This window comes from Eleginops maclovinus, chromosome 2 (genome assembly GCF_036324505.1).
Source record: "Eleginops maclovinus isolate JMC-PN-2008 ecotype Puerto Natales chromosome 2, JC_Emac_rtc_rv5, whole genome shotgun sequence".
NCBI lineage: Eukaryota > Metazoa > Chordata > Actinopteri > Perciformes > Eleginopidae > Eleginops > Eleginops maclovinus.
The window spans coordinates 15,398,517-15,410,380 of record NC_086350.1 but is presented as its reverse complement, the minus strand read 5'-3'; the positions used below and the strand labels follow the sequence as shown (position 1 = coordinate 15,410,380).

Genomic DNA, 11,864 nt, shown 5'->3' with positions numbered 1-11,864 from the left:
ATAACGCATTACTTTAGAAATTTGGGTAATATAATACCCGTTACAATTCTCAGTAACGCAGTCATTTTAACCCGAAATGATGTGGTGTTTTGTTTTTAAGAAATCACAATCACACACACTCATCGGGAGACATTCTGACACCAGAGGAACAATTGTGTCGGTTGAATAGTAACTCAGTACGCCTGTTTACTATTGGTTAAAATGGCTGCAGAAACAGTTTCGCGATTGAGAGCTGCTTGCTCGCAATGGAGAGCTGCAGGCTAACAATGCAGAGCTGCAGGCTCAGATAAAAGAAAAGAAAAACACATGAGTGCGCGCAGGCCAAAGACACACAAGATAACTTTCTCTCTCGGTCTGCTATGCTGGTTGAACCCCGAGATGTTGAGAGACTCGTGGCAGAGTGTTGAAGATCTGCAGCCTCTGTCCTCTGTGGAATCGCCGGCTTTTAGAAAGCTTGTCAGCCAAATCCCCGTTAACACACCAATGACAAGGTGAGCTAACGTTGCCACAGAGACGTGTTCATATACAGCAGGTTACAGGGCCGTGCAGAGGCTCCAATAACATGTTATTAATAACACAACACACAGAGACGTCATGTATCACATATTATTCAGCCCACTTAAACGGAGCATATGTTTAATTTCAGCATACTGCCATAGATAGCTTTAATTAATGAGCTGCAATAAACTACATTTTAGCATTTAAAGCCATACTTTGGCAGTTATTTTTGGTGAAAGTAACTCAAAGTAACTCAAAAGTAGTGTAACGCATTACAGTTCAGAGACAGTAATAATGTAATGTAACTTATTACTTTAAAAAGACAGTAATAAGTCATATGTACTGTATTACATTTTGGAAGTAACTTGCCCATCACTGGTTATAATAATGTTTTACATGAAGACCTGTATTTCATGCTGTGTATTATCAGAAAAGTTATACTCTCATAAAGTAGGCCTTTCTGTAAAAAAAAATAGTCTTATATTACATTATCACATGTTATGTCAAGAGATGATAGTATTACATAACATATTATAATATAACATAAGAAACAGTCTTGTTAAAATAATAGTTTTTCAAAGTCATCAAATATGTTTGCAGGTAACCATACAGAGTGAGATATGTAGCCTAATGTATGTAAACGGTTCCTCCTCCCACATATCTCCGCCTGTGTGTGATCACAGTGAGCCTGAGGAAGCGCCCCTGGCAGTGTTGTGGGAGTGAAGCGCCTCCTGTATTATTTCCCCTCCTATCCATCATTTTACGCCGAACCAGAACCATTCATCTCTCCCCTCCTTCAGGCTTCACATCCGGGTCATCCGGCAGTATCTGTCTCTTGCGTCTGTGTGTCTGAGAGAGTAATAATTATTTCCCCCGCCGCCGTGCTGTACTGCAGCTCTCTGCCCGACTGTGCGGCTCGCTGAGCGGACACTACGCGTGGCGTGCACCGGTGATGATGGAGCCACGGGCGCTGTGAAGCTGCGGCCGGTCGCACAAAGGCAGGGATGAGACGGTAGGAGACGTTTGTATGGGCCAGCCCGCGGTGATTTACTCGCCCTAACGATGTCTAAGAGCCTCAAGAAGAAAAACCACTGGACCAACAAAGTCCACGAAGCTGTAGTAACCCGGGGGAAGGAAGGGGAGCTGGGGTTCGAGCTGAAGGGATGTGCGGAGATCGGCCAGTTCCCCTACTTCGGCGAGGTGAAGCAGGGAAAGGGACTGATCCAGAGCGGCAAACTGGCCCAGGATGAGCTGCTGCTGGAGGTCAACAACATGCCGGTGGCCGGGCTCACCACCCGGGATGTGCTGGCCGTGATTAAACACTGCAAAGACCCGGTCCGCCTCAAATGTGTCAAGCAAGGTGAGATACGTTGTGCAAATGAGAGGGCAGCAACCATGGGTTAAAGAGGCAGGGAGATATGTGTGTGTATGAGGCGGTGTGTTTGGGTGTCACTGGTTTGATTAAGATGTCATGTGTGCAGTCATCTGTCAGGCTGCACTAAAGAGAGAATACGTGTGGACAAAGCATGTACACATGCTTGGGCCTGGTTGTTGGAGAAATGTAATTACGAGCCGTAATGGTGTGTACAGTCCACTAGGATCACTAACTATAATGGTTATATGGCAGGCTGGACTGTGCAGCCGCTATTATGTTTATCACAGATCGCTGGTTCGATGCCACAGCCCGGAGGGGGTGTGTCTGTTTAGGCGTCATGCCTCAGCCTGCGGTTTTCTCCATGTTTTGGTCGAGGCTCGTTTCACCGAACAGGCCTGCGCCGTAGATGAAATGTGTTTTCTCTTTGACAGCAGACAGCCAGTCTCCTGGTTGTCAGTCCTCATCATGTCCCTGTTAATGAATTGTGCTGATGAAAAAATAAACCTGTTTAAGCTTAATTAAAGTCGAGCCCGTTTTCATATTGATCAGCTCTCTATTCAACATGCTTTGCTCAAACCCCGCCTCCCAAATTTCACACAGAGCCTATCAACACATGGCCTATTTTGTTTATGAAATGTTCCTGAGCTCAAAAGTGGAAAAATAATTGTGTCCGGCATGCTTAGAGTGCTTTTGACTGTTTTGTTATTGTTAGCTGGTGCAGTGTTTGTGTGGTTATTGGGGCCTCTAAAGCTGGATGGCACCAGTGATGACTGAGTGACCTGCTTCTGTCAGCCAGTGTGAAAGCAGACAGGGTCTATACACGCCTAGAACATTGGATTGAAGGAAGAGCAGAGGAGATGGTTATCATCACACCCTCTGAGGCTCAGTATAAGTCCTCATAAGTGGCTAAATGGGCAGCTTTCTCAACCATGAAATGAGCATTACAGTGGCTTCTTTCTGGGACATCAGTAAAGCAAAAATCAACTAGTCTGTTTTATTTTTGGACATTGCCGAGTTTGCTCACAGAGAATTTGTCTTCACACTCTTCGCCTGACTGCTCGCTCTCAATCTCAGTGTGTCCCTGGGTTGCGTCAATGTGATTGATTGTTGAGTTAGAGCTGCTGACAGTGTAAGAGTACTGTCCTGGGATGTGTGAGGGGTTAAATGCTAATGTGTGTGTATCTCAGACAGGTCTATCCTCTTGCTCCCTCTCTTATCCATTTAAACATGAATCTGTTTATTGAACCTCACACTCTTACCCAGCTGAATATGGTCTTTTTTCTACTGTAAGAATGTCATTGAGCATTGTTTCTGCATCGCTTGTTGTCCAATTCAATATATGAGATATATTTTCACTGTCTCTCTCTCTATTACTATTTAACCTACATTCAAAGGAGTGTGTTTAAGGCAGTGTGCTTGCAGACAGTTGCTGACACACTCGCTGAGGAATCATGTAGAAGCAGTCCAGTCACTCTCCTCAGAGGCCAGACATGGCCAAAATCAAAGACGGATGTCCTGTCTGGGTACACAATCGTGTTTGACTGCCCATACAAATATGCACACACTTACACATTTTAACGGACTTGGTAGAAACCCCCCTACTGCCCCTGAGGGAGTACAGCAGTGACAGCGAGGCCTGATGGTCCTCGGGAGCGAGCTCACTGCCTAACTGTGCCCTGACCTCCTCTCACACAATGTTTCATCTGCACACCAAAGATATAGGAAGAAACACGGTTTATGGGAATAGTATAATCCTTTTGCTGGAACAGAAATGTTCTGTATTTGTGTAACAGCGGGAAATAGAGTTTTATAAATAAGAAAATAGTGTTTGCATGAAGACAGGCGATAATGTCCTTTGTTGGCAAATGTACTTGCACTTCACAACATGCAGGTGTGAGTTGTTTTGAGGGTGTATCATGTCGCCTTCCAAAAGTACTAATAGACATCTTGTGCTATATACTGTATTGCTGTTTGAGAGTTTGGCACTGCCTGCCACAAAAGCTTGATATGATAGTCAGATGGCTTAGAGGACTCTATATGTTTGATGGTCTTTCATTCTTATGAGTTGTAGAAAACCATCTCTACAAGTAGATGTTTTTTGTAGGTAGGGTTACATTTGTACATGGAGCTCAAAACACTGTAGGCTCTGACAACAGAGAGAACTGAAAAGGACAAATACAACTCTGAGCAAAAGTTCAATATAAATGCAGAAATTATTGATAAAAGCTAAATAAACCGGGAGCCTAGCATCAAAATGCAGGATGATTCAAATCAGTGCCAAGTGCACAATAATGCCTATAATAAATTGGAATTAACAGGAGTTAAGAAAGGGTTGCTTTAGCAGTTTAAACCTCCTCATCCAACTACTGAGTCCACTGCAGAGGGTCTAACGGAAAATGGCTTCTCAAAATATTAAAAGCACAATTGCACAGTGATGGTTCAATGATGATCGAGTGCAAGCTATTCTGGACTGAAAAACTAATTTAAATGGAGCACTGAAGATACATGAAATGACTGAAATGAAAGGTTTAATCATTTCATTCTTCTTTAGAGGCCAATAATGTTAAATTAACCATTATTAAAGAAAATAAGAAAAACAATCATATTACAGGTGATTCCAGAAATTGAATAGTATTGTAATTACAGATGCTACAGGGAGGTCGGTTTTGTTTTGCAGGGAAATTATTAAAATGTAATAGTAGAACTGACAGGGAAGACGGTTTGAGTGTGCATCTCAAGAGGGCTGCTATTTATTCTCCCGCTGTGCGTGTGTGTCTAACTTCTTCAAGGGTCTCAGTTCGTTGTCATGTAAATGAATGTGATGTAAACTAATTACATTATTACAACATAGCAACACTTACTTTCACCTGAAAATCAAATCAAAACAATAGGTTGTGTGCGTTTATATAGTCTGCAACATTTATCAACCTTTTACATATTTTATTGAGCAGAGGTGTCGAATATTACATTAAAGATGGCTGAATTTTATTCAGGGTCCTTGTATTGTGCATTCTCACGGTCACAACTTACTGGGACATTTTAGAAAAGCACAGCCATTGTATGTTAAAGTTACACGTGTGGTTTTCCTACTTCGACACACAAAAATGTCTGCTGTATAAAAAAAAGCCTAACGAGAATTAGTAAAATCAATAATTTATCTTCGATGTTCATTATTTCGAAAGGATTGTTTTTGAAATGGAATGATAAGAATACATCCAATGGATTTTTGATTAAAACATACATTTTCTTTCAAATGCCCATTGGCAAATGAGTGACTCGCTGTGTCTATCTGGATTTAATTGTCTGATGAGAATCTGTCGACCATGTTCATCTCCCATCAGCAGTGAGCAGCAGCGAAGTGTAAACGGCTGCTCGGCTCAGTGAGGCAGATTTCTAAAAGTGCCATGAAGATCAAATCATCGAGAGGTGTTAGAGCAGTATGTAGAGGAGAGAAATGTGTGTGTGAAAGAGAGGTGGAGTTTAAAAGAAGAGTATGGTGGAGGTGTGAGAAAGCACACTTGGAAAGACACAGAAAATTACATCCTGTGTTTTTTTCACTTTCTTTTCAGCAGATTCTTCATTTTGAGTTTTAAAATCATGACGTCTTTACTGTCCCAACTCGTTATGCTGACTTGAAATGGACATTGTATTTTAGTAAAAGCTTTTTTCTTCGTCTTTCTGTTTAAAAGACGTTGTTGAATTGTTATATTCGTTTTTAGTGCTGCATCAGTTAGTTTATCCAGTTTATTGTCAGTTTTTTAGGAAAAAGTTCATATATATTTATTAAAATTTAATATGTAATCCACCTTTTAAATTACCCGGCTCTCTTTAATTGGCATTCATTTCAGTGATAAAAAGCTTTTGCAAATACTGTGTTATAAGAATATTAGTGTCAGCTTTTTAAAAATATTTTCCATATTTTTCATTCAAATTGTATTAGAGCCATCATCCAAGGCTACATCCAAAATAATGCTGTTCTGATTTACATATGAATAAATACAATATCAAAAATTATATTTTCCCTACCTGAAGGTACTAAGAAACGCAGACTTGAAGCCAGAAACATGTCACTGCTGGCTGATATTGCCCGTGTGAAATGTAATTTTCTTCTTTCCAAATTGTGTTTTTTGCCTCTCTGTGAGGAGTGTGGAGGAGGAAGACCCCGGGATATTTCCTCTACATGAGTTTATGAGAACAATATGCTGTGATTTCTAAGGAAAAACAACATTTATTTAAAATGTTAACATGCCCTTTAACATCAAAAGTGGATCACAGCATGCCTCTGTCCCGCTGTGCAGCGGCCCTCGGCCACAGCCTGTATAGGGCAGACGAGGCCAGGCTAAAACTTAATTTACATCCCATTGACAGAATACAGTTTCTTTGGCAACTGCTCAGAACAACCTCCTTATGTATGCATACACAGACTTGGCTTTTCATTCTTCCAAATACAGCATACCATTACACAGAAATATACAGACTTGATTCTTGCAGTTCACACTGAAAATGGTGGCAGATTAACCACTCAAATGTAATTGCAATTTATAAACCAACTGGTCTTTGATTCCAGACAGAAAAAAAGCTGCATCACTCATGACCATCAATGTTGCCAGCTATTTTATCATCAGTAACTACGTAGCAAAAGTATGCTAATGCGAATGCCAACACTTGGTATGCAGACAATTTCTTTAGTTGACTTTTTAACTTTTCCAAAATACTCAAAGAAGGGTCTTAGATTAGTGGTTAACCGAGTAGATTAAATAAGGCTAAACTTTAGTGCTAGACTGAGAATTTATTTGTAAAATAACTTTTACATAGGAAATACTTTTTATGAGAAAGAATATTTGCTGTACTTCTGTAGGTAGAAGGTGTATTTAGTTAGGTGTACAACGTTTGCAGCTTAATCTATTTTGATGAATACTTTGCATGCATCAAGTATTCATCCTGACAGGCCTTTTCATGCTAAGTTGCTGACAGTTGAGCTATGATCTTATAACCATTGCTAGTGGGGGAGTTACGGTATGGTCAATATGAGCACATATATTCCAAGATATACCTTTGAGAATTGTTTGAGGTTGTTAAGTTTTCTGACTCAGCTGTCCGAGTCCTGCCAGTCCTCTTAACGTGGGTACAGTATGGAGGGACAGATGGAGCAGAGGCAGAGAAGGCAACGTTCATCTCCTCGTGTTGCTTTGTTGATGAGAAGCTTGAAGAATCAGTGCATAACATCCTGTCTGCTCTGTTGGTATTAATAACTCACCCAGAGATGAGTTCTGTCAGAGGCGCAGGATAGTTTTATTGAGGCTAGAAGCTGCTGGAGCTCTGCTGAGAGGATCAAACTCAAGCTGAGCCAGCCAATGTCCAAATATCTAACTGGTCCAGTTAAGTGAATTAGGTCAATGTAATTCTCCTCACCATGGACACACTGCAGGGGACTGTGCTGCTGCATGTGTTTGGGAAATGTAGATAGAAGCACTGTATTATACAAGACTTAAAGTAGGTTTTGTCAAACATTTTTGCTATCCTTCAGCTGTAATAGGATCAAAGTTTCTTTCATCTATGATGTTGTGAAATTTCTGATGCAGTTACTTATTTTATTAACAGTGGCTTATGATCAAATGGAGATTTTGGCCCCAGCAATATCTGTAGTTTTTATAGGTCTAAAGAAAACACTCAGGTTTTTCTCAAGGGATTTTCCAGAACACAGCACAGACCTTCCACTGATGGATCACCATGGCGATGGCTATGACTATACCGTGCAGCGTGTGAGATGGAAAGTATTTCACACAAGTAGGATGTTGCCATGAAAAGCAGTTTATCTGGCTGAGATAAACACCATATTCTTATGATTATTCATGATGTGGGTGTGTGTGTGTGTTTGTGTATTTATGTGTGTGTGGTTCTCTGTGGGTGTGCATTATGCTTATTATGCGAACAATAAGAAAATGGTTCTGTCTCTGTGTGTAATATTTCAACATTATATCAGTTGTTTAGGTGAACTGATCAGAGGGCGCTGGACAAATAGTTTATCACACATAATTGGTCAATAAATTCAAGTTTTTAAAGAACAAGCTCTAAAATATATATTTGGTTTCCATATGCTTTCTACACATACCTTTTGTTTATAACTCAAATCCGAAATAAACTTTGGGTGGTTCTGTTTTGACATCCACATTATGGATTGGATTTTTTTCTCAGTTGTTTCCACACATATTTGTCTAAACCACTCTTGTGTGTTTTTTGTATTTACACCTCTGACCACTTAGTGGTGCATCCTTGTCCTGGGGTAATTGATAGAGAGGTTTTTAAAGCAGGTCATGTAATCAAGTTCAGGCGCCTCTGCTTTGTAAAAGAAACACTGTTTACTGTGCCTCAGTTCATGCCCTGAATGGGATTATGCATTTTTTGGAACATTTGTATTTATCGTGAAGGAGAAGGAGATAATGTTCTCTGCTAGAACAACCTCTGGTATGCTGTATAATAAATCAAACTTTGACTAAAATACAGAATGGTAAAGTGAAGTAGCAATACCTCAGCATAAAAATACACCATTGCAAGTTCCTGCGTTCATCGTTTTACTGAAGTGCAACTGTGTAACTAAATTAGCGGTTCTTAATTGTTTATAGCAAGCGACCCATAGAGACTATACCAGTAACCCCCTCATGTATGTCCCTTTGAATCATTTGACCATGTAGTGGATTAGCTTAGTGCAAACGGCATGAAACTGAATCACTTCAAGTACAAGTAGCTTAAATATGTACAGAAATAAATGTGCTTGGTTACATTTTACCGCTATCGAATAGTTACTGTCGTTCTCCCATCTGAAGTTTCTGGCTGCTGGCCTGTTCCCCCCTGGCCTCGGTCTGAGGAACACAACCATGTCTCACCTCCAGAGATGCAGCAGCCAGGACATCTGGCTCATCAATGTTAAAAGAAAGTCATTCAATCTGCATGTGTGTGGGATTGTGAGTCTGCTGGCAAACACACAGAAAAACTAATTCCAGCATAAGACATATCGTCTGCTTTCTAAACAGTATGTTGTATATTTAGTTAACAGCCAGCCCTATGCTAAACAACGCCCCCCCTCTCCCTGTTTCACAGAATCATATCTTATTCAGTCAGGCGTGGCGGCACAGGAGGCTGCGCATCGTTTTCATTCTTTGACATAGTGCAGATTAGCCAGCAGCCTAATCTGATAGCTTTGCTTCAGATCTGAATGAGAAAGATTATAAAAGCTGGCGTCAGGAGCCGTTCCAGCTGCAGAACTGAAACTGGTGGATGGCTACCAACAATGTGATTTTATGACTTTCTAAAGAGGCTCACCATCATTGCTGAGCTGAATGTATTGGAGTAGAGCCCACTGTATACTGTACAAACACAAGGGACTTGCTCGCTATTGAATTAAAGCCCTTTTTATTTTTCATTGAATGCAAATGAATGCTCATTTGCATTCAGCATCATTTTATCACTGTAGTTGATTCTTTGCACCAGTAGAGGACAGTAGCTGTCTAATCAGTTAATACTCAGTAAGACTTCCCTTCACTGCACCGTGAGAGGGGAGGCTGTTTATATTGTTATTTTGTATCAATACGATAAAGGTCTAAACCTTTAACATCTTATCTAAAAGCTATTACTGCTGTCTTTACTGCTCCATAAATATAAAAGCTTCTACTAAAGCGTCTCTTCAGCCTAATAATAATTATAATAATAAAGTACATTCAAAGTCCTTCAAAGTACTTTAATATAAGTACTGACATCAGTACTTCATAAGCATTGTGAGGTCCAGATATACATTTTATTATGATTAACTGTTTCCAATATTTAGCAATATTTGGATCAATGTATACTGTATGATGACCGTCAGAAAGAAATGAGTCAAGCAAAATGTCCGCTTTGAGAAGAGCTTTTAATTTTCCACCTGACTTGCTAAGGTGTGTGAGTGGCATATTTGATATATTTCTGTTCATTCAGTTCACTCTAACATATACTAAAGAAAAGATATTAGCAATCAGGTCACTACAGTTGAGCTGAGTCCATTCCATGTCTGTTTGGATTTAGAAGCAGGAAACGTTCCTGTAGTGACACAGACAGGCTTCAGAATATCAGGCCATTGAAGTTAAAATAAGCATTGGAGAGTAAAATCATTATGGTGCTCAGAGGGCGGCCTTCTCTCAGCCTCAGCCACAGCCACAATTATTAATTTTTGTATTGACCAGGAACACACCCCTGCTGGTTTTAACCCCTCAGGTTATTAACCGCTGTGCCCCCACACCAATGAGTTTCTTATTACTCTCTGTATAGTCTCCTTGGTGTCTTTTTCCATTTTCTCTCCATTAGTGTGAATTACCGCTATGGAACAGAGGATAAAGTGTTGGAGCCCACACAAACCTTTGCCCTTCCTCCAGAATATCAATCCTCGTTCTACATCCTCTTCTGCAGCTCTCTGTCATTCTGTAACTTTCAGTCTCATTAAGATGCATCCTGCTTGTTGTGTGAGGAGCGCAGCTTGAGCTGTAGAGTGCAATCAGGGGTGACACACATTTCCATATAGGCTGCATTTAAAACAGGAGCCAGCAAATACACAAAAACACACACCTCCTCTTGTCCATCAGTATTTATCTCATCAGCATGAGAGGTGAGGGGAAAAGAGGAATTCATTTGCTCACTGTGGGAGGAGAAGGATTGTATGAGGAATATTAGGGATGGCAATTCCTATAACCTCCGTCTTTTGATTTTAAAGTCTCATTTGTAACGTGGGCTTGTTTCTCTTTATCGTGACTCAGAGGTTGTGTGTCTTGCCTTGATTACGCTGTTGTGGAGAAAGACATGCAGGAACATCATCATTAGGACTAGTCTCAGGATGGGGGGGGGGGGGGGGGGTCAATATTAAGACCTTTAGGAGAGAGGCTCTGTCATTTACTATTAATAATGGGCCCGGCCGCCTGCTGTAATAATGCCATTAGGAGTACAACAACAGATACCTCATCCACGGATAAATGGCCCTCACAATACACCAACATCTGGAAACTATCAGTATATAATATATAGAGTATAATATAACACACACACACACACACACACACACACACACACACACACACACACACACACACACACACACACACACACACACACACACATTCATTCGCTTTCAGTTTCACACACAGTGACCCTCTGACTCAAGCTACCTGTGCCTAATTGGGACTGTACAATTTTTTTTTAAAAATAGTTCAGAACAAGGTAGTCTTAACAGGACCACTGGAGATGTTTTTGAGGAGACAGAAAGAGAACAATCGGGCAACTTAGGAGGATGGGACTAAAAAGGAATAGTTGACAAATGAGTGAGAAGAGATAAATAAGAAAATACTTTCTTTAGAGAAGGAACCAGAACACCTTCAGGACTAAACATATCTTAATAATCAGCTTTGGATAAAATAAGACAGAACTTTATTCATTCATTTTCGCTCAACAGGTGCAATGGCCATATTGCCATACGGCCAAGGTATGCAAGAACACTTCAATGAAAAGAAAACATACATAAAGCTGGTAGATTTGGATTTAAATAATATTCATAAATGATAAAATAAGCCAAATACATGGCTGTTTTAATGCCATGTATAGTGTGAGTGCTTATTTTTGTTATTCTCTTATTTTGAAAGTTGGGCGGGGCAGACGTCCGTTGCTGGAATCGAAGGTAACTGCAAGTCTGAAATTGCGGTAAAGGCTAATTGGCAATGGAATAGTGTAATATGAGTTTAACTCCAGTCAAAAGTGAAAGCAAGGTACGTTTAATTAATTAATGAGTTTTAAGTTAATCTATCTATACTTGATTTACTACGTTTTGTGTTGTGCTTAATAATGTAACGTTTAGCCTGCTCTTCTGCTTAAGCCTGTTAGCTAAGTGCACGGAACACAAACTAACAAAAAATCAAGAATATCCTTTTCTACTGTTTAGCTATAACATAAAACTCAGAAGACACGTTTCACTTAAGGC

General features: G+C 40.2%; 1 protein-coding gene across 1 annotated transcript in view; it reads left to right on the top strand.

Moving 5' to 3' along the window:
• The first annotated feature begins 1,257 nt into the window (after positions 1 to 1,257).
• The window catches only part of LOC134881495 (membrane-associated guanylate kinase, WW and PDZ domain-containing protein 2-like), a 76,259-nt gene continuing 65,652 nt past the window's right edge, over positions 1,258 to 11,864 (top strand). The window contains exon 1 of the mRNA XM_063908883.1: positions 1,258 to 1,858. Coding sequence (XP_063764953.1) covers positions 1,561 to 1,858 — 298 coding nt within the window. The 5' untranslated portion in view covers positions 1,258 to 1,560. The remainder of the gene's footprint in view (positions 1,859 to 11,864) is intronic.